This window comes from Cherax quadricarinatus, chromosome 51 (genome assembly GCF_038502225.1).
Source record: "Cherax quadricarinatus isolate ZL_2023a chromosome 51, ASM3850222v1, whole genome shotgun sequence".
Taxonomy (NCBI): Eukaryota; Metazoa; Arthropoda; class Malacostraca; order Decapoda; family Parastacidae; genus Cherax; species Cherax quadricarinatus.
Window position 1 is genome coordinate 877,635 of NC_091342.1, and position 27,724 is coordinate 905,358.

The 27,724-nt window shown below is 39.0% G+C and overlaps 2 protein-coding genes across 5 annotated transcripts in view; both read right to left on the reverse strand.

Annotated features, from left to right (window-relative positions):
• Positions 1 to 8,406: 8,406 nt before the first annotated feature.
• On the reverse strand, positions 8,407 to 27,074 carry LOC128694763 (uncharacterized). Its single transcript, XM_053785067.2, has 3 exons — positions 23,788 to 27,074; positions 12,867 to 12,962; positions 8,407 to 8,955 (listed from the first exon to the last, which is right to left on the reverse strand). The coding sequence occupies exons 1-3, from the start codon at positions 23,812 to 23,814 to the stop codon at positions 8,767 to 8,769; spliced, it is 312 nt and encodes a 103-aa protein (XP_053641042.1). The 5' UTR covers positions 23,815 to 27,074; the 3' UTR covers positions 8,407 to 8,766.
• LOC128694762 (latrophilin-like protein LAT-2) overlaps positions 25,680 to 27,724 on the reverse strand; it is a 43,401-nt gene continuing 41,356 nt past the window's right edge. For all 4 annotated transcript variants that reach the window (XM_070095657.1, XM_070095656.1, XM_053785063.2 and 1 more), the window contains one exon: positions 25,680 to 27,659. In XM_070095657.1, coding sequence (XP_069951758.1) covers positions 27,388 to 27,659 — 272 coding nt within the window. In that variant the 3' untranslated portion in view covers positions 25,680 to 27,387. The remainder of the gene's footprint in view (positions 27,660 to 27,724) is intronic.

The following is a 27,724-nucleotide window of genomic DNA, read 5'->3' on the forward strand; positions in this document are numbered from 1 at the left end:
CATTTTGTATGTAAAACTATAGTTAATCTTTAAAAAATGTATTTTTTGTTAATATTTTTGGGTGTCTAGAATGGATTAATTAAAAAAAAAAAAAAAAAAAAAAATCCATTCCAGGCACCCAAAAATATTAACAAAAAATACATTTTTTAAAGATTAACTATAGTTTTACATACAAAATGAGAAAGAAAAATAAAGCAATAATTTTACTAATAAATGAACATTACATACATTTCCTGAAGACTCTTATTGTATTGAAGAAGGTGAGGAGGGAAGAGAGAGGAGAACTTATTGTTTGGAAGGGCAATCCCCCTCCATAAAGACTTCAAGTATCAAGTCCCTCTCTGGGGTTACTTCCCTTCTTTGTTTTTTTACTGGTACTAGGACCAGCTTGAGAGTCACTGCACCCTTGTCGCACAAAAAAACTGTCCAGAGAGGTCTGTTTCTGGCATCTCTAAGATTTGCCTGAAGTGAGACAAGATTTTGTCACTGAATGTGTTGCAGATATGGCTTGTTTGAGCTTGGTCAGGGTGATATTTCTCCACAAAACTTTGCACCTCCTTCCACTTTGCACAAATGTCCTTAATCACTGAAGAAGGCACATTCTCCCCTTTCTCTTCCTCTTTCTTTGAAGCCATTTTCTCAGCTGTGGTCTGTTGCTGTTGCAGATGAAGGTCTTGTAGCTCTGCAGTGGTTAGCTCTTCCCTGTGGTCCTCCACCAACTCTTCCACATCTCACCACTTACTTCCAACCCCATGGACTTTCCCAAAGCCACAGTAGATTCCACAACAGGCAGAGGGTTGACAGGGTCAGGGTCAGCCTCAAACCCTTCAAAATCCTTCTCTTGGACACATTCTGGCCACAATTTTCTCCAAGCAGAGTTCAAAGTCCTGGAAGTCACTCCCTGCCAAACCTTACCTACAAGGCTTATGCAATGGAGGATATTGAAGTGATTCCTCCAGAACTCTCTTAGGGTCAAGTCAGTGTCTGAGGTCACTTCAAAGCACCTTTGAAACATTGCTTTTGTGTAGAATTTTTTGAAGTTAGAAATGACCTGCTGGCCCATGGGCTGGGTGAGAGGAATGGTCTTAAGAGGTCAGTGGTCAGTCGTCACGTGAGGTCACAGACCCTGAGCTGCTTTGGGGATTAGTGCGGACGGTTACAAAGCATGGCTTGCTTCTGCAGTGTTTTAAAAATTGAGGTTGGAGAGTTGAAGGAGGAGGTCTTGCTTCTCCAGGAGGAGATTAGGAGGCTGAAGGTCCACCTCAATGGGTCTGGGAGAGTGTGTGAGGTGGCTGGAGTTGTGGGGAATGAGGCTTCTAGCAGTGAGGTGCAGTCTGTCTCTCACTGTGAGGAGGCTGTAGGTGGGGAGGTAGCAACGGCTACCAGCAGTGAGATGCAGTCCAGCACCTGCTACAAGTGGCGAGTGGTAACCAGTAATGGGAGGAGAATCAGCATAAGGAAAGTTAAGAGTGAAGATCTGAAGGTAGGAAATTGCTTCTCTGTTCTTCAGGATGAATGTACTTCAGTGGCCTGTGAAGGAAGGGTACTACTGCCCCTGCTAACAGAGGTAAGCGCATTCTTGTGGTTGGTGACTATCAGGTAAGATACATTGACCGTGCTTTTTGTAATAGGAATAAGAATATGAGAGATAGAGTGTGCTTCCCTGGAGCTGGTGTTGGGGACATAGTTAACAAGCTGGATAATATCATGTCAGGTAATGGGAACAAGCCCATTATCTGTCTCAGTGCTGGTGGAAATGATATTGGGAAGGGTAGGAGAGAAGAGCTGCTAGATAAGTACAGGTCAGCTATAGATTTCATTAAGTCTAAGGGAGGGGTCCCAATCATATGTAGCATCTTGCCTAGAAGGGGAGTAGGAAATGAATGGTTGTCTAGGGCAATTGGTGTAAATTGCTGGCTAGACAGATACTGCAACGAACTTGCAATCCCATTCATTGACAACTGGAACAACTTTTATGGCAAACATGATATGTATGCAAGGGATGGGGTACATCTCTCTGGGGCTGGGGTGGTAGCACTTGCAAACTCAATTGAGAAGGCCATTGGTGAAATGCCTATGATTTTAAACTGATAGAAGATAGAGGTATGGGTGTGTGTGGGAAACAAGCAGGTTGCAACACTAGGGTTGGAAACAGTAAATGTATAAAAGGCATTCAGCATGAAGTTATAAATAAAGACAATAGATCAGGTTAGCAAACAAAGGGGGACAGCAGAGGACAGCAAGGGACTAGCTCCCTTAAGGTTTACTATACTAATAGCAGGAGTGTAAGAAATAAGATAAATGAGCTAAGATTAATTGCAAGTGCAGGAAACATAGATATTATTGCTATAACAGAGACCTGGCTCAATCTGAAAGATAGAGAGATGCCCTCTAAATGTCACATACAAGGCTATAAATTATTCCACACTGACAGGGTCAACAGGAAGGGTGGTGGAGTAGCGATGTATGTCAGAGACAATTTAAATTGTTGTGTTAGACAAGATATAAAATTAGAAGCGTCAGCCACTGAATCTGTTTGGTTACAGCTTCTCGAGGGCTGAGAAAAACTAATTTTGGGTGTGATTTACAGAGCCCCAAATCTTGATAGGGAGTGCAGTAAACTTCTATGGGACGAAATTCGTAAGGCATCTACATATGAAAATGTTGTGCTAATGGGAGATTTCAACTATAGACAGATTGACTGGAGCAATTTGACAGGAAATTTAGAGTCAGGTGACTTTCTTGATACGATCCAGGATTGTTTTTTAAAACAGTTTGTGACAGAGCCAACTAGGGGAAATAACCTCCTTGACTTGGTTCTTGCCAGTAGGGAAACACTAATTAATAATCTTGAGGTTAATGATGAGCTTGGGGAAAGTGATCACAAATCACTCAGTTTTAATATATCATGGAATTTCCCTAATAATGGCAATCAAGTCTCCGTCCCTGACTTTCGCTTGGCTGATTTCATAGGGCTGAAAAATTACTTAGGTGGGCTGAACTGGAATGACCTGACTAAGGGTCAGGTAGGTGGTGATGGTTGCCGATATGACGCTTTCCAGGGCATAGTTCTAGCTGCTCAGTCAAATTACGTTCCAAATAGGGAAATCAGATCAAACAAAAATGTTCCTAAATGGATGAACAATAGATTAAAATATCTGGTTGGTCAAAAGAGAGGCATATATAGGCAAATCAAGAGAGGAGAGGGGCAATTAAGAAATCGATATATTCAGTTAAAGAGAGAAATAAAAAAGGGAATTAGAAAAGCAAAAAGAGATTATGAGGTTAAAGTTGCAAGAGAATCGAAGACTAACTAAGGAGGCCTGGTCACAGACCGGGCCGCGGGGGCGTTGACCCCCGAAACTCTCTCCAGGTAAACTCCAGGTAACCCAAAAGGATTCTTTCAGGTATACAGAAGTAAAATCAGGGACAAGATAGGCCCACTCAAAAGTTCCTCGGGTCAGCTCACTGACAGTGATGAGGAAATGTGTAGAATTTTTAACACATACTTCCTCTCAGTTTTTACACAGGAGGATACCAGCGATATTCCAGAAATGATAAATTATGTAGAACAGGACGATAATAAACTGTGCACGATTAGGGTCACAAGTGACATGGTCCTTAGGCAAATAGATAAATTAAAACCCAACAAATCCCCAGGCCCTGATGAACTGTATGCAAGGGTTCTAAAGGAATGTAAAGAGGAGCTTAGCAAACCTTTGGTTAATCTTTTCAACATATCACTACAAACTGGCATGGTGCCAATTAAGTGGAAAATGGCAAATGTGATACCTATTTTCAAAGCAGGTGACAGGTCCTTAGCTTCAAACTATAGACCAATAAGCCTAACCTCCATAGTGGGAAAATTTATGGAATCAATAATTGCCGAGGCAGTTCGTAGCCACTTTGAAAAGCATAAATTAATCAACGAATCTCAGCATGGTTTTACAAAGGGGCGTTCCTGCCTTACGAATTTATTAACTTTTTTCACTAAGGTATTTGAGGAGGTAGATCATGGTAATGAATATGATATTGTGTATATGGACTTCAGTAAGGCTTTTGACAGGGTCCCACATCAGAGACTATTGAGGAAAATTAAGGCACATGGAATAGGAGGAGAAATTTTTTCCTGGATAGAGGCATGGTTGACAAATAGGCAGCAGAGAGTTTGCATAAATGGGGAGAAATCAGAGTGGGGAAGTGTCACGAGCGGTGTTCCACAGGGGTCAGTGTTGGGCCCCCTGCTGTTCACAATCTACATAAACGACATAGATGAGGGCATAAAGAGCGACATCAGCAAGTTTGCTGATGACACCAAAATAGGCCGTCGAATTCATTCTGATGAGGACATTAGAGCACTCCAGGAAGATTTGAATAGACTGATGCAGTGGTCGGAGAAGTGGCAGATGCAGTTTAATATAGACAAATGCAAAGTTCTAAATGTTGGACAGGACAATAACCATGCCACATATAAACTAAATAATGTAGATCTTAATATTACTGATTGCGAAAAAGATTTAGGAGTTCTGGTTAGCAGTAATCTGAAACCAAGACAACAGTGCATAAGTGTTCGCAATAAAGCTAATAGAATCCTTGGCTTCATATCAAGAAGCATAAATAATAGGAGTCCTCAGGTTTTTCTTCAACTCTATACATCCTTGGTTAGGCCTCATTTAGATTATGCTGCACAGTTTTGGTCACCGTATTACAGAATGGATATAAATGCTCCTGAAAATGTACAAAGGAGGATGACAAAGTTGATCCCATGTATCAGAAACCTTCCCTATGAGGATAGACTAAGGGCCCTGAATCTGCACTCTCTAGAAAGACGTAGAATTAGGGGGGATATGATTGAGGTGTATAAATGGAAGACAGGAATAAATAAAGGGGATGTAAATAGTGTGCTGAAAATATCTAGGAAGGATATAGGAAAGTACTGGTTTGGTAATAGAGTTGTGGATGAGTGGAACAAACTCCCAAGTACAGTTATAGAGGCCAGAACGTTCTGTAGCTTTAAAAATAGGTTGGATAAATGCATGAGTGGATGTGGGTGGGTGTGAGTTGGACCTGATAGCTTGTGCTACCAGGTCGGTTGCCGTGTTCCTCCCTTAAGTCAATGTGACCTGACCTGACTAGGTTGGGTGCATTGGCATAAGCCGGTAGGAGACTTGGACCTGCCTCGCATGGGCCAGTAGGCCTGCTGCAGTGTTCCTTCATTCTTATGTTCTTATGTTATAAAACAAGACACGTACACCACTCGTGCTTTGCTATAATTTCTTTCTTGAATTCTATCGTGTTTCTCACTTTCTTTACCAAAGGGCTGGCACTAGGAACTTTCTTTGGGCCCATGGTGGCTTATTATGCAGTTGCATTCAATAAATAACCACAAAAAACAATGGATTATAACAAAATGTTTGGACGAATGCTCGGAGCCTTGCTCACTCACCCAGACACACAGCCAGACTGACTCACGAACATGGGGGAATGGCAGGCGGACGCATCCAATATGGCTGATTTCCGAGTGGCCGACCAAAATCCAGGACAAATTTTGGCCAAAAAAGTGGCTGAAATCCAAATTGGCCAATATCCAAGGTTCCACGGTATAGATAAAATAGACAACTGGCTTACTTGATACAATATTATGGTTAGGTACATGCATTACATAAATATTTATTTTACTTGTACCTCGGTACCCTCCCACAGACCCTTGAAACATATACACTTGCATTTTGAAAATTTCCTTAGTAGTACTATAACAAATGGTATAAAATTTTAACTTTATGGCTTATTTCTATACCTTAAGCGACATAAAGGATGTGTGCAACATTTGTGAGTGTAAGATATTTGCTTCATTGCAGATTCTCAATGGCAAACATCCTTCCATGTAATTCTACGAGAGATAATCTTATATAAAGTTCTGAAAATATGTGGGTGACAAATATAGTAACTAACTATTTTGGTTTCTATCGGATATACAGAAAAAGAACCCTTCAAGGAGGGTGCCTTGATATTATAGGGCTCTTGATCCAAGGAATCACTTACCATCCCCTTTGATCATTCCTTATTACCTTCCATTCCCCAGACAGTGTGTTACCCTTCTCCATGAATAGGCTTATGATAAAGACAAAGGAAATTCAAAATCTATCATTTTTTGCAGATGTATATTTTTTGTAGCACTAAATGAACCACATGGATTTAGTGCATTTATTATAATTTTGAATGCATTATGTAAAATAGTCTATAAATTATACATGATACCAGTAATTATGTTTAAGTAGTGAATAGTTTACTGTAAAAATAATATATAATTGGTTCTATTTTTTAATGTTTCATTATTACACTTATACAAAAATACTTTGCCGAGATAAATACCATTAATAATTAGTGATGGGAGTCAGAACAATTGTAAGACTAAGAGAAAACACATTTTGTGTGATTTTATTAATTTTTTTTTTAAGAGAGTTTAATTTAACAGCTTGTCTGACTAATTTAAATTTCTTTTACTGTACTTCCATTAAGGCCTAGATAATTGTGAGTTGGCAAGTAATTTATATCTCCTGTTCAAAATGTGGTACAGTATTGCTCACTATTATTTCCACTTGTCAGTTTGAGTACTAATGCTGATCAACCACTCACTTGGCAGTTTAAAGAAATAGACTGTAAAATAGTCCACAGGATCTGGTCATCATTTTGGCTGGTTCAGCTTTTGCATTTATAATTACTAAAGTTAAATAAATATGATATAAACTCAGGCGAGGCAAATTATATTTCATTAAATTACAAATGCTGCATTTATTAATACTGTAGTATATTATTGATCTTTATTATTTTACAGTACTACTGTATTTTGATAAATCTCATTGGCTAATGGTGTGCACCTAGCCCCTCGAGGAGAGGTACCTTGATGCCAATGAAGGTGCTCTTGATCTTAGGAACTGGACTTTACTTCCTTTTCCTTAGATCGAGCATGATTGCCTCCAATTCCCCGAGATACTATATGACCCTTACAGGTTTAGCGCTTTCCCTTAAATAAAGAATACTTTGAAAGATTCTATGATCAAAGGAATTGGATTTGTCATCCTTTTCCTTATATCAAATCAGACTGCCTCCCATTCCCAGGTATTACATGACCCCAATGACAAAAAAGACAGCAAATGGAGACTTGATCAGTACAATGTTTTGCCTATGCCTACCTACCAGTGTGTGTATTTGTTACTTTTAGGCTATTACTTATGGCTCTTACAGGTTTAACACTCCCCCTTGAATATAACAATGTACTGAAAGTAAGCATTGTTAATATTTTCAACATTAATTAAAGGTTTTTATAAAAAAAACTCATACTTTTCCAAGTCAACTTCATTTGTTTAAATTAACAGCTGTCTAGGAATAATACTTATAGGTTATAATCTGTGTGCACAACACACCCCTCTGTAAGGATTTTCTGGACTTATCTTTCCCATCCTTGGATCAAACCTTAGTGCCTCCCCAGGCACTATATAACCACTACAAGTTTAGCACTACACACATTAAAATAAATAAAAAATCTTCAACAATTCTGTTTGTTCAGTTTAATATCTTTTCATCAACTGCTCTATTTATCCGAGTGTGCTTCATCATCACATCAGAAGCTTTGATACCCTGACATGCTTGGTCTGTCCGCCCTCCTCTTGGACAGTCTAACCTTTGTTGCAGACTGTTCTTTTAACTAACACTGATTTGTTACAACTAGCTCCTTACCCTGTCAGTTATCCTTCTCACTGACACAGCACTGAATAACTAGTATGAGTTTTCCATAAATACAATACTATAATAATCTTTGTATTACTTACGTTACCTTTTCAGTTACTTTCAGCTTATGCGTGTAGTTTAAACTCATTTTAATAAAAACTTTAACATTAATATGTGTGGGGTAACGACAAGTAAAATAAAAAAAAAGTCAGATCAGATCAGAGGATGGATTTTTCTTGCTCCCTCATATTAACTATGCACCAATGAGGAAGGGATTACAAATCTACTATGTTTACATTTAGATTTTAATTAAAGTAGTGACATTATTTAATATTAATTTTCAGCTTTAAAGCACTTACCCTTGCAGATGTGGTAAATTATTGTGAAGATAATTAAAATAATACCCTTTAGCTACAACAATTATGTCTTTCAAGGGAAGGAGAGGATAAGGGTCTTGATTCAAAGATATGGAATTACCCTTCCTTTCAGATAAAACGTGATTATGCCACCTCTTATTCCCTACACACTGTAGAACCCTTGTGGGTTTAGTGTTTCTCATTGATAATAATAATTCCAACAATTATAAAATTTGGAAAATGATAACATATTTAATAGTGAATCTGTTTGAGACAAAAAGAAAAAAAAAAACTTGCAATGGAACTAAGAAATGTAATCATGTTAGGAATATCAGAAATTTATTATAAAAGGATAAATTACATCTGATCACACTGACTTCACGCTAATGTTCTTTTAGGTGACATTATTTTGACAAAGATTCTCTGATACTGTAGTTCTTTTAGCTGACAATGAACCCTCATAAAAATAATATAATGCATATACAATACTGCATTTTTAGTCCTTGATAAATAATCTAATTTCTTTTATATTTCATGAGGAACAGTCTAACATCCCATATGATCATGAAGTTTCTGCAATGATTATTTTTACTTTAGCCTTTGGCAAAGCTTATCTGTTAGATAATAAAATTTTAACATTCACTCTGTTTTCCAAATGAATAATAATATCTTATCAATGTGCCTACTTTCTGCTGTACTTAAAGACTACTCGGGGTAACCTTGGCTGCTTCCATATGTAGCCAGAGGCCATAACACTGCAGTAGGCATTGTAGTACTTGCCAGGGGAGCGACAGAAGGACCAACGGGGACACTTGCATCGAAACTCCATCTGGAATTCCTCCTTACAGATCTCATTCCACCAGCAGGTTCTCTGTTATGAGAAAAAGTGGAATTATAAATAGGCTGGATAAATTTTTATTCTCTCTTAATGACATTTTACTGAGACTCACTGCTTTATGATCCATATGGGTTTGGTGGAGTTTGCAAATAATAATGAGAGTCGACCTTAGACCCTTCACATTTCCACCTAAATATGGCATACAATGGCTAAAGAAACAAAATTAGAAAAAGAATATGCCATGTTGCAGTTAGATATAACTAAGCAGCAAAGCTAAATGCCCATATGGGTTTAGCGTTTTTTATGAATACAGCATATTGTAATAAGTACACACCACAAAAAGGAGGTGTCTTGATACTGGGGAGGGCTTCTGATCCTCTCATGATTCAAACCCAACTGTCTCCCACTAGCCTATGAGATGTATGACCCCTGTGGGTTTAACACTCCCCTCAGTAATGTAATAAGTACAGCAAGGGTATATCTGCTGGCATTCAGAGGAAGCCTGTTAGCTTGTCTAGGCAAAAGCAAGACAGTAATGCTGTATACACTAATAATGTAATATTACCAGTGATCAGTGGTTTAGCCACAGGAGGCTAATTGGGCTCAAGCCTCCCCCAGTGCCAATACCTTTTTATTTTTTTCATGAATACTAAGTTTCATTGTATTATATGGACCAGTGACCACAAAAGCATGTTAGTTTAAGAAATTTCGTGTACATACTGATCATCACTCATTTTCAAAAACGATTTCTTTGATTTTTTCATGTTATGAATTTTAAGACACCCTTACAATCACTGTCTTTGCAGAGGCACCCAAATACGACAGTTTATATGTCACTCCAAACAGCCAATATCCCAAACACCTTTAAAGTGCAGGCATTGTATTTCCCACCCTCCAGGACTGAAGTCAGACTAACCAGTTTCCCTGAATCCCTTCACTAAATATTACCCTGTTCACACTCCAGCTCGTCAGGTCCCAAAACCTATTTATCTCCATTCACTCCTATCTAAACATGCTCACACGTACCTACTGTAAGTTCAAGCCCCCTTGCATCAAAACCTCTTTTACCCCCTCCCTCAATCCTTTCCTAGGACCACCCCTACTCCTCCCCTCCACTATAGATTTATACACCCTCCAAGTCATCCTGTTTTGCTCCATCCTCTCTAAATGACCAAACCACCTCAACATCCATTCTTCAGTCCTCTGAATAATACTTTTAGTTACTCCACATCTCCTGCTAATTTCCACACTACGAATTCTCTGCACAATATTTCCATCACACATTGCCCTTAGACATCACTGCCTCCAGCCTCCTTGCTGTAGCATTTTTTATAACCAATGCCTCACACCCATATAGTGTTCGTACCACTATATATATTTACATACATATATATAGTTTAAGGCAAGAGACAGGAGTTGTGATTGATTCCCTACATTCGTCATCAAGTGGCAAAAATCACTTCCTTAAAACCCATCTAAAGTTGTCAACCTGCTTATTTACCTTTCCTTTCTTCTTGTTTTTTAACAGCCTTTTTTCCTACTCTTTCTTACAACAGTCCTTCCCCTCCCATTCTTGACATGTCTCTTATGTTCTTACACACACACACGTTCAGATTGGGAAAGTGTAACAAGTGGGGTCCAACAAGGATCGGTATTAGAGTCAGTACTGTTCAGAGTTTTTGCAAATATTCTATATGGGATCGAGTCAGATGTATCTCTGTTTGCTGATGTAAACTGATAAAAATAAAAATAGACGAGGTTAGGGAAAAACTGAAAGTGCATCTGGAAAAACTACATACATTTGCAACCCCCTGCAAATGCAAGTTTATGAAGAACAGGGAATGGGACAAAAGACCGGGCACCGTGTATAGTCTCAGGGGATAGAAATTGGAGAGCTCATTCACAGAGATAAACCTACGGGTGAGCACAGTACCTAGTATTTCGGTAGAGGCTTGCATCAACCAAATAACCTCTGCAGCCAATGTTATCCTGGCAAATCAAAGAGTGGCCCTCAGAAATCTTAACAGTCTTTTTAGGTACTTTATGCAACATGTCTGTTTCATCTTGGAGTACACAGCACTAGCATGGAACCCACACCTCAGGAAGCATGTTAAGAAACTGGAGAAAGTGTATAAGTAGGCTACGCAAGAAGACCTGTTCCCAAGTTAAGGGGGCATGAGGAGAGAGGCTAGAGGAACTGAATCTAGCGATACTGAAGTATAAAAGAACCAAGGAAGATATAACAATATACAAACATATCAGGGCAATTGACAAGGAAAAAGAAGCGGGAACTCGGAGACACAAATAAAGTTAAAGACACAGATGTGCCACAGGGATGTCAGAAGTATTCCGTCTCAGGGTGGTCGGAAAGTGGAATGATCTCTGTGTAGAAGCGGAGGAGGCAGGGCACCATCCATAGCTTAAGAGCAGGTATGATGAGGCCCGCGAGGTTAGGAGGGAGTAAATCTGGCAAGCGGGAAGTTGAGAGGAGCTATAGGAGAGTACACACGTAAGAAAATGTTTACGCTGATAAACAAGTATCCCAGCCCTCCTTGGTATGCCCAGCCTCTGCAGGGCATCTCCCAAGGATGCCCCCTCTGGACTCCCCTAGAGGGACCCCTGGAGGCCTCGTGGAAATCCCCACCTTCCTTGGAATCCCAAATTACTCCTGGCACTCATCCCCCCCTGGTACCTCTAATCTCGAAGGAATCCCTGGAATCCATACGAGTCCTGGTAGCCCTCGTCTTAGTGATCCCGGAGGCTGTATGAACTCCCATGGGTTTAGTGCTTCTCAGTAACAATAATAACTAGATGTATTTTGATCGCACCTAAAACGGTATCATCATATCTAATAAGCATAGAACAGTTTACAATGCACGCATACGGAACAGTATAATGGGCGGCATAAATTTCTAATACAGTTAAATATATAATCGCCTATCAGAAGAAACATTCTTCAGATTAATAAAACTATTAAGTTAAAATTTATACAACTTAAAATCAATGCAAAGCTTCCTTAGAGAAAAACACAATCAAAAGCTCGGAGCCAATAAGAGATGCATTCTTGAGTTATCGCAAAGAATCCAACAATTCCAAGTTTACTATGTTAATAAATTGGAAAATTTATACCTGCACAACCTAACCGTAAGCATAATAATCCTCAGTGTAAGTCTCATCATCTATTGTAGACTTAAGTCATTCAAAATAGGCAAAAGCTATTTTACAGGAAAAAATACCAATGCCACTTTAAAATAAATTGGAAAGTTGGAAAATAATAATCTCAATCTTATTCTCACTAGGATACACCAGTCTTGAAAGACTGAAATTTTTTTTAAGAGGATTTTTCAATTTGAAATGAAAGTCCAAATCGGGAATGGTCGATATAAAACTGGCCAGAGTGCACCTGAACATGCCAATACCTCCATGACCCTTTCATTAGGGCATTCTCAAGTTACATAAAAAGAAGCTTGGAGTAAGAGATTACACCATTTTACAAAAAGTGGCAAATTGGCACCTACACATTGCATTAAGAATCCCAACCTTCTTTTCAGTAGGATAAGTGTTGAAGGTTTGAGGCCCATCAGAAGAGGCTTTCCTCAAGTATTCGCAAGAAAAAAAAAAGGAATTCTCTGTATAACATTAAGACGAGGGTACCTGCACACGCCAGTAACTGTATAAACTTTTCACTAGTTACAAAACACCTGTGTTGAAAATTTGAAGCCGATCCAAATGAGGCGTTTTCAAATACACACAAAAAAATACAGGCCGAATGTAAATTCAGGCAACCTTTTAAAGATACCTCCATCGGGATACTTGATATTATAATTCCCACAGTGCCTTTCTAATCCCTATTACCAATACATTGTCTCACTTAAGCTAAATTATATTCTCGTTCCCATGGCACCCGTGGCCCCGCTAATAACCCTGGCTTCTTATGACATTACCTCGTTAGTGTACCTGCGGATGGTTTGATCGCTGTAGGCCAGGCATCGTGAGAGACCAGCAACGGTAAGCACCAGCGCCAGCGTCCACATCCTTACCTGTGGAAGAGCAACACAACATTACCTGTAGAAGTGTTTAACTGAAGAGTTTTCGGCTCATAACCTGAAGGATGTAGGTTTGGTTCCCGGGCTGGCAGAGAAGAGAAAGTTGTAAATCTCCTTAAAACCTGCTACCCATGTTCACCTAGCAGAGAATAGGTGCCTAGGTGTATGTAGATTTTTCAGGTGGCGTCTTGTGGGCGGTAGTAATACCTTAAATAGAGAGGCTTTAAAGCGAGATGTTGACACTACAAAAGTTCTGTCTGTCACTAATACAAAAAGCCTTCCTTTTGTCACTACACAGGCCCTTTTCATCGGAAAGCGAAAAAAAATTATGTAAATAATGACAATAGTAATTGTTGGTGAACAATACATAAACCTATACAGAGACAGCTTATTCATACCACTTTATTCCTTCATCTCACCCACTCGAAGTGCACAACCTTTCCCCAACACACAACTAAGGATATAACTAAGGACGAAGGTGAAGGAAAAAGTAGGACCTCTGAAAATTGGGAATGGACAGCTGACGGATAACGAACTGGAAATGTGTTCCTTATCTAATGACTATTTTTTGTCAGTTTTTACACAGGAAGATGTAAATGAGATTCCAGTAATTAACAATTATTTAGTTCCTGATGAATTTAAATTAACTAATATATTACTGTCACGAGGGACATGGTTATTAAACAGATAGACAAACTGAAGCAAAATAAGTCCCCGGGACTCGACGAGTTGTTTTCCAGGGTACTTAAGGAATGCAAGATGGAGTTTAGTCAGCCATTAACGAGTGTTTTTAATGCGTCCATCCTTACCGGTGTTGTGCCAGAGTTGTGGAAGATGGCTAATGTGGTTCCTATATTCAAATCGGGGGATAAGTCCGTTCCTTCAAATTACCGTCCAATAAGCCTGACATCTATAGTGGGCAAGTTACTAGAATCAATTATATCTGACATTATTAGAAGTCACCTTGAAAAGCGCAACTTGACAAATGAATCTCAGCATGGATTCACGAGAGGTCGTTCCTGCCTGACAAACTTGCTGACGTTCTTCAATAGAACATTTGAGGCAGTAGACAATGATAAGGAATAAGATATTGCTTATTTGGATTTTAGTAAAGCCTTCGATAGAGTACCTCACAGGAGACTCTTGAAAAAAGTGGCAGCTCATGGTATAGGAGGTAAAGTTCTAGCATGGATAGAGGCATGGCTTACCAATAGAAAGCAGTTACCATTAATGGAGTGAAATCTGAATGGGGATTAGTCACTAGTGGCGTTCCACAAGGATCAGTTTTAGGCCCTCTCTTGTTCATAATTTACATTAATGACCTTGATGAAGGGATTACGAGTAACATGAGTAAGTTTGCTGATGATACAAAGATAGGCCGCATAATTCACTGAGGAGGATAGCAATGAACTCCTGGAGGATTTGGACAAATTAATGTCCTGGTCTGAAAAATGGCAGATGAAGTTCAATGTCGATAAGTGTAAGGTACTAGGCCTTGGTAATGAAAATAACCCTCGAAGCTATAATCTAGGTGAAGTAGAGCTTGATCATACAGAATGTGAAAAGGACTTGGGAGTCATGGTGAGCAGAAATCTAAAGCCAAGACAGCAGTGCCTTAGTGTGTGCAACAAGGCCAACAGATTACTTGGATTTATCTCAAGAAGTATAAGTAACAGAAGTCCAAAAGTTATTTTACAGCTTTATACATCACTAGTGAGGCCTCATTTAGATTATGTTGCTCAGTTTTGGTCCCCTTACTATAGACTCATTAGAGAACATACAGAGAAGAACGACTAAAATGATTTACTGTGTAAGGAACCTCCCGTATGAAGATAGACTTAAAGCCTTAAATCTTCACTCTCTGGAGAAGCGTAGAATGAGGGGAGATATCACTGAAGTGTATAAGTGGATGACGGGCATAAACAAGGGAGATATTAATAAAGTACTGAGAGTGTCGAACCAGGTAAGAACCAGAAATAATGGATTTAAGTTGGATAAATTTAGATTTAGAAAGGACATAGGTAAGTACTGGTTTTCTAACAGAGTTGTTGATGCTTGGAACAGTCTTCCCAGTGGGGTGATAGAGGCTAGGACCTTGGGTAGCTTTAAGAAGAGACTGGACAAATATATGAGTGGGAGGGGCTGGGTTTGAATGGTGTCATTGGGTACGGGAGTTATTTCTTGGGTAGCTTTAGGTAGAGGTAGTTTTGATAAGGACTTGCCTCGCATGGGCCAGTAGGCCTTCTGCAGTGTTGCTACATTCTTATGTTCTTATGTTAGGAAGTATTTCTTCAGTCATGAGTAGTCAGTAAGTGGAATAGTCTAGCAACTGATGTAGTGGAGGAAGGAACCATACATAGCTTTAAGACGAGGTATGATAAAACAAGGAGCAGGGAGAGAGAGGACCTAGTAGCGTTCAGTAAAGAGGCGGGGCCAGGAGCTGAGTCTCTACCCCTGCAGCCACAATTAGGCGAGTACAATTAGGTGAGTACATCAGGACCCCCTCCTCCACAATGCAAAAGATACCCCAAAACCCACATGCAACAAACGATGCAAAAACACTCACAATATACCACAAAATATACACTGGGACCCTTCCCCCATTACAAAGAATATTTCACTGGGACCCCACATCACAAAGGATACTTTAGGGCCTCCGTACCATAAATACATCAGGATCTCCACACCATGAAGGTTTACACGTGGATCCTCACACCCTGAAGGATACATTAGGGCCCCCACCATAAATATAAGGCACTTACACTATGAATAATACATAAGGATCCCGCACACACCAAGGATATGCAAGGACCCCCACACTATGAATATATCATGACGCCACACCATGGAGGATACTGGTCTCCCCCGCACCATCAAAGATACATCAAGATCAACAACAAATGGTACAATATTTCAAGAAGATAAACATGAGCTTCCAAGATTAACACCATTCTACAATATTCCGTCATTGACCTAGGCAGCAGCACCTGCACGCGACATTTCCACTCAAACACCGAAGTTTTAATCAGATTTTGTGCCCGATATTTTCCAAGAATTTTTATACTGCGAAATCCAGTTTTAATATTCTCATCAACACTATTACGCTTCTCGGACGAGAAGGAAAAATTTCAAGTAATAAATGAGGTTGACTAGTGCCGGATGGCAGGGCTTCCGACAAATATGTACTGAACGAAGCATTGTTTAACGTTTCGCCCACGCTGGGGGCTTCATCAAGTTTGATAAAGCCCCCAGCGTGAACGAAACGTTGTTTGTAAGTAAAGTTTTGCTCTGCACTTAGTGTGTTTTATAGAAAGACGAAATTGTTCTAAAAAAAAGTTAAAGGATATTATCTACAGAGGCAAATTACCAGCCATTCTGGAAAAATACCTTGACTGCCTATTATTGTAAATATCTTATATCAACATATATCTACATTATAATGTTTTGTGACCGAATTAATGACCAAACACATTAGTACCGCACTGAGCTCAATAAATTTTGTATGCAATTTATTACCACTAACATGCATAGAAAACAATTTGCTGCTGTCCAGTCCCGGGACTCGCTGTGTGCTGTTAAACTTGACTATCGCCCACAGGATAAGTATGGGTACATAAAGATTTACGTAAACAGCGAATTTGTTAGGTTTAAAGGCTAGTGAATGTTAATGGGTCACTAAGAGTGCAATGCACCTGAACATCAAGAATACCTCAATCCTGAAAATAAGGATTCAATAAGCTGTATGAATATATACACCGAGACGAAGAGAATCGAATTAAATACCCCCTGACGACTGTTCTAGGCAAACAGATGGTAAAGATAACATTCTCTGATCTCTCTCTCTCTCTAACTGGAAGCGATTCAGAGATCATACATCAAATTCAAATTTTTATTTATTTGAAAAGTTTACAATGTGTGACTGACATGTTATAAGGAGTCTATTTCCATGCATAGTTTACAATGTGTAATTATAATATTGATTTGCAAGTGCAGAGAAAGCCACTATCATGGCGAGGCATAGGTCGATTGGTTAATCGGGCTTAATTCCTGTAGAGCACTCGAATGGTCTTTAAGGCTGCATGTCGCCTGCTCATGCACCAGTCAAGAATGCTATAATCTCTGTTAAAAAAAAAAAAACTCAAGATATATACCCAGGTTTGTTGCATAGGTATGAGTTGGTGTATATTTGGCCAGGGACCAGGTACCATTAACAAGGTCATTTAATTTCTACAATAATTTCATTTACAAACATTACCGTAATCATTTACACTGATGGACAGAGGCACGCTCGTGTACGAGACTGGAGGGAATAATGTTGGTTGGTTAAATGGGTTTAAAATTTATCCACTATTTAAAGGGTCACTAAGGCCATATGTAACCTTCACTGTCAGTCAAAAATACTTTAATCCCTTAAAGTAAAAGAATTAAGTAAATTATCAGTGTAAAAAAATACTGAGATAGATAAATCTGGTGTATATATCATGTGGAATAATGTTGAGTCCAAGGCAGGTATACCACCACCTGACGTGACTATGTACCATTTACTCAGGCCAGCCAGCCACCTACTGCTTTCTTCGTGCATATGGGGGAACCATGATGCCGGCGAAGGGTTCTTGATCCAGGTAACTGGAGATATTCTCCTCTTACCTGTATGTCCCCCATTACTTAAGGGTTTAGCGCTTCCCTATGAATGTAACTGGGGAGGGTTTTTTTTGGGGTGGGGTTGTTTTTGGGGAGGAAGAAATGTATGGAGGAAGGGGGAGAGGGGAAGGTTAGCGAGGTAGGGGGATTTGTGGGAAAGGGAGATCCCATCAAAAGGCTCTTAATCCAAAGAAGTGAAGTAATTCTCCCCTTCTTTAGATTAAATATGATTCCCTTCGTATTTAACGCTCCCCTTTCATTATAACATCGTATGGAAGGTGTTCGTCGTGGGAAGGTGAATGTCAGCATAATGTATGTAAGATAGGTATTACGTTTGTCAGGAAACAAGACAATTGTTTCCTGACGCGGGTCTTAGTCATATGCTGACCCACAGCTGGAGCTTTTGGTCATCTGACCGAGGCCTTCCGCTGGCTTACTGGTCCACCCCTTTAAAAATTATGGCTATTATAATAACTTTTCTTTTACTATAATGTAAGGTAAAACACATTCATTAATATTACACAGACACATTATATATATACATTATATATATATATATTATATATATATATATATATATATATATATATATATATATATATATATATATATATATGCAAAACAACCACTCTGAAAGAATAGAGAAATTCCAAGCGCTTTCGTGACTACTCACATTATCATAGTTCCTTGATAATGTGAGTAGTCACGAAAGCGCTTGGAATTTCTCTATTCTTTCAGAGTGGTTGTTTTGCATATTTTGAAATCATCACTGTATCTTATTGCATATATATATATATATATTATATATATATATATATATATATATATATATATATATATATATATATATATATATATATATATATATATATATATATATATATATATATATGTCGTGCCGAATAGGCCGAACTTGCAATCTTGGCTTAAATAGTAACGTTCGTCTTGCCATATAGGACAAGCGAAAATTTGTGTATGCAATAATTCCGCCAAAATCATTCTGAACCTAACGAAAAAAAAATATATTTCACTGTGTTTGTTTAGTATTAAATTACTGTAAACAAATCTAAAATAAATTTAGTTGGGTTAGGCTAAAATAAATTGTTCTTGTGGTTGGTGACTCTCAGGTAAGATACATTGACCGTGCTTTTTGTAATAGGAATAAGAAGATGAGAGATAGAGTGTGCTTCCCTGGAGCTGGTGTTGGGGACATTGTCAACAGGCTGGATAATATCATGTCAGGTAATGGGAGCAAGCCCATTATCTGTCTCAGTGCTGGTGGAAATGATATTGGGAAGGGTAGGAGAGAAGAGCTGCTAGATAAGTACAGGTCAGCTATAGATTTCATTAAGTCTAAGGGAGGGATCCCAATCATATGTAGCATCTTGCCTAGAAGGGGAGTAGGAAATGAATGGTTGTCTAGGGCAATTGGTGTAAATTGCTGGCTAGACAGATACTGCAAGGAACTTGCAATCCCATTCATTGACAACTGGAACAACTTTTATGGCAAACATGATATGTATGCAAGGGATGGGGTACATCTCTCTGGGGCTGGGGTGGTAGCACTTGCAGACTCGATTGAGAAGGCCATTGGTGAAATGCCTATGATTTTAAACTGATGGAAGATAGAGGTATGGGTGTGTGTGGGAAACAAGCAGGTTGCAACACTTGGGTTGGAAACAGTAAATGTATAAAAGGCATTCAGCATGAAGTTATAAATAAAGACAATAGATCAGGTCAGCAAACAAAGGGGGACAGCAGAGGGCAGCAAGGGACTAGCTCCCTTAAGGTTTACTATACTAATAGCAGGAGTGTAAGAAATAAGATAGATGAGCTAAGATTAATTGCAAGTGCAGGAGACATAGATATTATTGCTATAACAGAGACCTGGCTCAATCTGAAAGATAGAGAGATGCCCTCTGAATGTCACATACAAGGCTATAAATTATTCCACACTGACAGGGTCAACAGGAAAGGTGGTGGAGTAGCGATGTATGTCAGAGACAATTTAAATTGTTGTGTTAGACAAGATATTAAATTAGAAGCTTCAGCCACTGAATCTGTTTGGTTACAGCTTCTCGAGGGCCGAGAAAAACTAATTTTGGGTGTGATTTACAGGGCCCCAAATCTTGATAGGGAGTGCAGTAAACTTCTATGGGACGAAATTCGTAAGGCATCTACATACGAAAATGTTGTGCTAATGGGAGATTTCAACTATAGACAGATTGACTGGAGCAATTTGACAGGAAATTTAGAGTCAGGTGACTTTCTTGATACGATCCAGGATTGTTTTTTAAAACAGTTTGTGACAGAGCCAACTAGGGGAAATAACCTCCTTGACTTGGTTCTTGCCAGTAGGGAAACACTAATTAATAATCTTGAGGTTAATGATGAGCTTGGGGAAAGTGATCACAAATCACTCAGTTTTAATATATCATGGAATTCCCCTAATAATGGCAATCAAGTCTCCGTCCCTGACTTTCGCTTGGCTGATTTCATAGGACTGAAAAATTACTTAGGTGGGCTGAACTGGAATGACCTGACTAAGGGTCAGGTAGGTGGTGATGGTTGCCGATATGATGCTTTCCAGGGCATAGTTCTAGCTGCTCAGTCAAATTATGTTCCAAATAGGGAAATCAGATCAAACAAAAATGATCCTAAATGGATGAACAATAGATTAAAATATCTGATTGGTCAAAAGAGAGGCATATATAGGCAAATCAAAAGAGGAGAGGGGCAATTGAGAAATCGATATATTCAGTTAAAGAGAGAAATAAAAAAGGGAATTAGAAAAGCAAAAAGAGATTATGAGGTTAAAGTTGCAAGAGAATCAAAGACTAACCCAAAAGGATTCTTTCAGGTATACAGAAGTAAGATCAGGGACAAGATAGGCCCACTCAAAAGTTCCTCGGGTCAGCTCACTGACAGTGATAAGGAAATGTGTAGAATTTTTAACACATACTTCCTCTCAGTTTTTACACAGGAGGATACCAGCGATATTCCAGTAATGATAAATTATGTAGAACAGGACGATAATAAACTGTGTACTATTAGGGTCACAAGTGACATGGTCCTTAGGCAAATAGATAAATTAAAACCTAACAAATCCCCAGGCCCTGATGAACTGTATGCAAGGGTTCTAAAGGAATGTAAAGAGGAGCTTAGCACACCTTTGGCTAATCTTTTCAACATATCACTACAAACTGGCATGGTGCCAGATAAGTGGAAAATGGCAAATGTGATACCTATTTTCAAAACAGGTGACAGGTCCTTAGCTTCGAACTATAGACCAATAAGCCTAACCTCCATAGTGGGAAAATTTATGGAATCAATAATTGCCGAGGCAGTTCGTAACCACCTTGAAAAGCATAAATTAATCAACGAATCTCAGCATGGTTTTACAAAGGGGCGTTCCTGCCTTACGAATTTATTAACTTTTTTCACTAAGGTATTTGAGGAGGTAGATCATGGTAATGAATATGATATTGTGTATATGGACTTCAGTAAGGCTTTTGACAGGGTCCCACATCAGAGACTATTGAGGAAAATTAAAGCACATGGAATAGGAGGAGAAATTTTTTCCTGGATAGAGGCATGGTTGACAAATAGGCAGCAGAGAGTTTGCATAAATGGGGAGAAATCAGAGTGGGGAAGTGTCACGAGCGGTGTTCCACAGGGGTCAGTGTTGGGCCCCCTGCTGTTCACAATCTACATAAACGACATAGATGAGGGCATAAAGAGCGACATCGGCAAGTTTGCCGATGACACCAAAATAGGCCGTCGAATTCATTCTGACGAGGACATTCGAGCACTCCAGGAAGATTTGAATAGACTGATGCAGTGGTCGGAGAAGTGGCAGATGCAGTTTAATATAGACAAATGCAAAGTTCTAAATGTTGGACAGGACAATAACCATGCCACATATAAACTAAATAATGTAGATCTTAATATTACGGATTGCGAAAAAGATTTAGGAGTTCTGGTTAGTAGTAATCTGAAACCAAGACAACAGTGCATAAGTGTTCGCAATAAAGCTAATAGAATCCTTGGCTTCATATCAAGAAGCATAAATAATAGGAGTCCTCAGGTTGTTTTTCAACTCTATACATCCTTGGTTAGGCCTCATTTAGATTATGCTGCACAGTTTTGGTCACCTTATTACAGAATGGATATAAATTCTCTGGAAAATGTACAAAGGAGGATGACAAAGTTGATCCCATGTATCAGAAACCTTCCCTATGAGGATAGACTAAGGGCCCTGAATCTGCACTCTCTAGAAAGACGTAGAATTAGGGGGGATATGATTGAGGTGTATAAATGGAAGACAGGAATAAATAAAGGGGATGTAAATAGTGTGCTGAAAATATCTAGCCTAGACAGGACTCGCAGCAATGGTTTTAAGTTGGAAAAATTCAGATTCAGGAAGGATATAGGAAAGTACTGGTTTGGTAATAGAGTTGTGGATGAGTGGAACAAACTCCCAAGTACCGTTATAGAGGCCAGAACGTTGTGTAGCTTTAAAAATAGGTTGGATAAATACATGAGTGGATGTGGGTGGGTGTGAGTTAGACCTGATAGCTTGTGCTACCAGGTCGGTTGCCGTGTTCCTCCCTTAAGTCAATGTGACCTGACCTGACTAGGTTGGGTGCATTGGCTTAAGCCGGTAGGAGACTTGGACCTGCCTCGCATGGGCCAGTAGGCCTTCTGCAGTGTTCCTTCGTTCTTATGTTCTTATGTTCTTATAATAAGGTTAGGTAAGTTTTCTAAGATTCTTTTGGAGAAAAATTAAAAAATAATTTTTACATTAACACTAATGAAAAAAAATATATCTTTAAACGTATAAGAGAAAATTTTAGAAAGAACTTAATTTTAAATGAGTTCTTGCTAACTGACCAGTTTTACATATTCGGCGCACACACACACACATACATTATATATATATATATATATATATATATATATATATATATATATATATATATATATATATATATATATATATATATATATATATATACATATATATATATATATACATATATATATATATATACATATATATATATATATACATACATATATATATATATATATATATATATATATATATATATATATATATATATATATATATATAGGGAGGTTTTGTGGGCGAGGGGCTTGGACTTCCAGCAGGTGTGCTTGAGCGTGTTCGATAGGAGTGAATAGAGACGAATGGTATTTGGGACCTGACGATCTGTTGGAGTGTGAGCAGGGTAATATTTAGTGAAGTTTTTATATAGCCGGACTTGAGTCCTGGAAATGGGAAGTACAATGCCTGCACTCTAAAGGAGGGGTTTTGGGATATTAGCAGTTTGGAGGGATATATTGTGTGTACGTATATGCTTCTAAACTGTTGTGTTCTGAGCACCTCAACAAAAACAGTGATTATGTGTGAGTGTGGTGAAAGTGTTGAATGATGAAAGTATTTTCTTTTTGGGGATTTTCTTTCTTTTTGGGTCACCCTGCCTCGGTGGGAGACGGCCGACTTGTTGAAAAAAATATATATATATATAATATATATATATATACATATACATATACATATATATATATATATATATATATATATATATATATATATATATATATATATATATATATATATATATATATATATATGCAATAAGATCACAGTAAACAGGTGATTTCAGAATATGCAAAACAACCACTCTGAAAGAATAGAGAAATTCCAAGCGCTTTCGTGACTACTCACATTATCATAGTTCATAGTTCATAGTTCCTTGATAATGTGAGTAGTCACGAAAGCACTTGGAATTTCTCTATTCTTACAGAGTGGTTGGTTTGCATATATATATATATATATATATATATATATATATATATATATATATATATAAAATATATATATATATATATATATATATATATATATATATATATATATATATATATATATATTTATTTATTTACGGAAATCAATAAAAATAATTAAGTAGTCGTTATTCACAAACGGCTGTTTAAAATTCCTACAACGTTCGACTTTGTTGGATTGTCTTAGGGTAAATGTTAAGTAATTTATCACCCACAATATGACAGCACCAATTATGTGCTTAATACTGCTTGCTAAAGCATATGTAGTTAACTTGATTAATAATTATTGTTAAGGAAGACTTACCGTCATGACTGTGAGTGTAGTGGTCATGGCGGAGTGGTCTTCCCTGTGGTCTGCACCAGCTGCTTGCTAGAGGTCTTCCTGGAGCACTCTACTGATGTGATGGATCCTCCATACTATACCTCACTCCCTCCCACGGCCAAGACGGGAGGGAGGGAAGGAGGGAGAGAGAGAGAGAGAAGGAGGGGAGGGAGGGATTTATTCTCCACGTTACGTTCAATTTACTAAGAAGTGTCTTCTCTTCTTGACGATAGCGCTGGCTGTAGTATGTTGTCACTCTCGTTGCTGTGTTGCTTCACTGGTGTCACTGCTGTCAGTCTTGTTTGTGCTGTTTAGTGTTGTTAAGGAGAACCTCCCTCACACACACACACACCCCAGGAACAACATTGCCACGTTCATTAATGATGTATCCTCTGTACGCGGTTATAGCGGCGCTTATAGTGATGCTACAGCCACGAGTGACACACTATGGTTGAGCGAAATTTAGTTCGAAGAGTGTACATTTTTTATAGTTTTGCTTCGGGGTTTATCTTCTAACTTTCAGACAAGCTCAAACGCAAAAGCTTTAAAGAAAACGATGTATTTACTGCATATGGCTAACCTGTTCAAATCTGTAAATTTTTTTTGCCTTTACTAGGTGATTGAAAAATTCTGCAAGTCTAATAACCTTATTGTCATTTTATCATATCCTCAAAATGAAAATTAACACGCTAAACATTTTATTATTATTAAAATGTTAACTACATTGGTAATGTGTTGCTAGCTTCATTGACATGACATTTAATAAAAACAATGAACTAAAACGGTTTATCAAACATCCCCTAGTACTAGCGAAGGGTTCTTGGATCAAACCTGATTACCTCCCATTCCTCTGTGACTTATTGGTTTAGCGCTTTCTCATAAATACAATAATACTGATTATGGTTTATCTCGCACAGGGTCGTGGCTTCAACTAGTTAATCCAGTATAATTGAGATTTAAAATAAGTGGCCGCTTATTACAGGAATGCCATCGACAAACTAGATCAAAATTATTAACTGCGTCAAGACAGTATCAACATCTCACGAGACCAGGAGAAACTTGACGGTAAAGGTTCTTCCTCTTCATTCGCCGGTACTCTCTCGGCCCGGGTGTTTTCCAAATGGTGACCCAGCCTTGGCTTCCTGTCTTGAGAGTGTCTGAGACCTATGTCTGCCATGGGAGGAGGTACAAGTACCTCCTCATTTTCTGGGACCAGCTGTCCCTAGACCTAGCCCCATTCCCCGCCCTCACGGGGCTCGTAGGGAGAAGCTAGGCTTCTGGTCTGCCACCTTCCCCATCCCAGGGGAGCTCGTGAGAATGGCAGTCTCATGAGCTGCAGGTGGTAGCAAGCTCTGGCCCTCTCTGTCATGGTAAAGGTATCGGTCCATCAGCCTAGAAGCAGTAGCTGCGAGGTGGTCAGTCCCACAGCCATGAAAAAGCGTCCAGTTTCAAGGTCTCGATCGGCAATAATGTCAGTAGTGTTACTGTGTACTTTATAGACAGGCTCCCTGGCTGGTCCTGATCCACCGCGAGGCCTGGTCATGGACCGAGCCGCGGGGGCGTTGACTCCCTGGAACACCCTTCAGGTATGGACTGGCCGCTTCTCAGCGTCGAGGGACTGACCACCTCAAATCTACTTCAAGGCTGATTGGCCGATGAGAAACCTGATTTTATACCTGCCTGTTCTGAATTAAGGTGCTCCTGCTCTGTACTTAGCAGAAGGAATTAGCTTTTACTGGGACAATGTTCGAGGTGTTTAAATCTATATTATATTTGAATAAAAGATTACTTTGCGAAGTGTTATTTTTTCACTATTATCGGCAGCACACCATTTAGATCAGTGATGAACAAGTTGGTGAATAAGACACATGTGCAACACCTGGGCATCTTTAGTGTAACGTTTCGCCAACCATTGGCTTAATCAATTCAATATAGAGATACTTGGTGTTGAAACTGGAGACACGTGTGCAACAATGGGGGTATTATTATTGGTGCTCAGTGGTCAGTCCCTCAAGCCAGACTCGAGGGCCTGACCACTGATGGACTGATTACCTCCAGACTACTTCTACTGTCTCCACTGTTATATTCGTCTGCATGCTTGGGTAACGATTGTTTCCCCTATGTCTTATTTTATCAACTTGGTATTTTATACCATTTAGATACACTCTGTAATTCACGTGACCTAATTACCTCAGCACAAGACTAAGGTACTGAACACTGGCTTTTAGGCTGAGGGACTGATTTTTGTGTTACCAGTGTCAACAGAATTTGATAACCACTCTGCATATATAAATTTTACCCCAGCAGAGTTGGGGTTATATGTAAATAACCTGTATAGATGATTAGTATAGTTCAAGAAAGTACTCAACTGTGCGTGTAGTCTTAAAATATATCAATTTAATTGTGGATCAAAATTTTTTTTATATAAATGTTCACGTTCTCTCTGAGATTTAACAGTAAAAGACTTGTGTGCACCAAGTTTGCCTTATCTGTTAAACACTTTCTCCTTTGTAAATAAATTTTCACAGAATCCATATTATTATAATCAAAAAGAAGCGCTAAGCCACAAGGGCTATACAACTCACAGAATCCATAGATCACGTAAACAACAATTGATCGAATTCTCTTGTTTACTTATATTCTCATTAATTCTGTGATCCACCATGATTTATGATTTATCATAATTTGTAATGCATTACAATCAGTTATCAGCAATTTCATTTAAGTATGTCCTAATTATATTCAAATATACCCTATGTTATTGTGTATAACATTTTCTAGTATTGTATAAAATCAGCCCAGAGCCTGAGAAGTTTGAAGTGTCGCCGAGCTGTCAGCATATTTAAAATATACTACCCATGATGCCACGGGACTTTCAGATACTGTTATATCAGCATAGTTTGAACCTTGCTATGATGCTGCCCCGCTGTGAGGCTGAGTTGAATGAGGGCGTACCCTGGCAGTCAGTCATGTACCTTCAAGGCTGTCACGACATCAGACTGCAGGCTGGGCTTTTTATCACATATATACTAAATATACTAGTATAACCGTCTCGGTGAGTTATCATTCACCATCACTCCACTTAAGAACCCTTTACGACATGATTGCCTGATCATCCACTGCCTTCTGTGTACAAATTTGCAGAGGCTGAAGCAATGTTTATCTCGTCTACTACTCTGTATTGAGTTGATAAAGCCACTGGTTGGCTAAAAGTTTTCAAATAACGATACCCAGGTGTTGCACACGTATCTAATTGACTCACGAAATCGTAATGACACGATTGCAAACAAACCATACCACGGGTGGGGTTTGAACCTGCGGTCAGAGTGTCTCAAAACTCCAGACCGTCTGGAGTTTTGAGACACTCTGACCACTAGCTGGCCCAGTGGCTAACTCGACGGTCTGGAGTTTTGAGACTCTCTGACCGCGGGTTCAAACCCCACCCGTGGTATGGTTTGTACATATCTAATTCCTCATACGTGAGTCCGTTGGTGCTACTGACCAGCGTTCATTACAGTTTCATGTGCAAACACAGAAAAATAATAATTAAACTAAACAAGAAGGAGTTATACAACGGATTCCCTAAAAGAAGTTAATAGCGTTCTCAGAGCGAGGGCTTCTTTCCTCACACTCCAAGATGGTTTCAATCTCTGGTACGTAGCGATGGTTGTCAGGCTCCCACAATCTGTCGTCTTGTGGGGCCTGTAGTGTCACCAGTGGAGGTACTGGGCCCCGAGAAGATCCCATGGATGGTCGAGAGGGCCCTAAAGGGGGTCCGGACGTGAAGGAGTCATCTGAAGTACACGACTCGAACGAAGTTCTTCTTTCTGACGAGTTCTCACTGTTGGGGCAGTCTGGTGAGAGAGAGATAGAGATAGTGAGCAAGTGTAGGAGGTAAGTCCATTTATTTCGACAGACA

Bases quoted from the DNA above. Each gene is read 5' to 3' on its own strand.
- LOC128694763 (XM_053785067.2), bottom strand. From the start codon at position 23,814: ATGACCACTACACTCACAGTCATGACG. The intron at 12,963-23,787 runs GTAAGTCTTCCT...GCTCTTCCACAG, and splicing joins CTACACTCACAGTCATGACG to GTAAGGATGTGGACGCTGGC. The intron at 8,956-12,866 runs GTAATGTCATAA...TTCTCATAACAG, and splicing joins TCCGCAGGTACACTAACGAG to AGAACCTGCTGGTGGAATGA.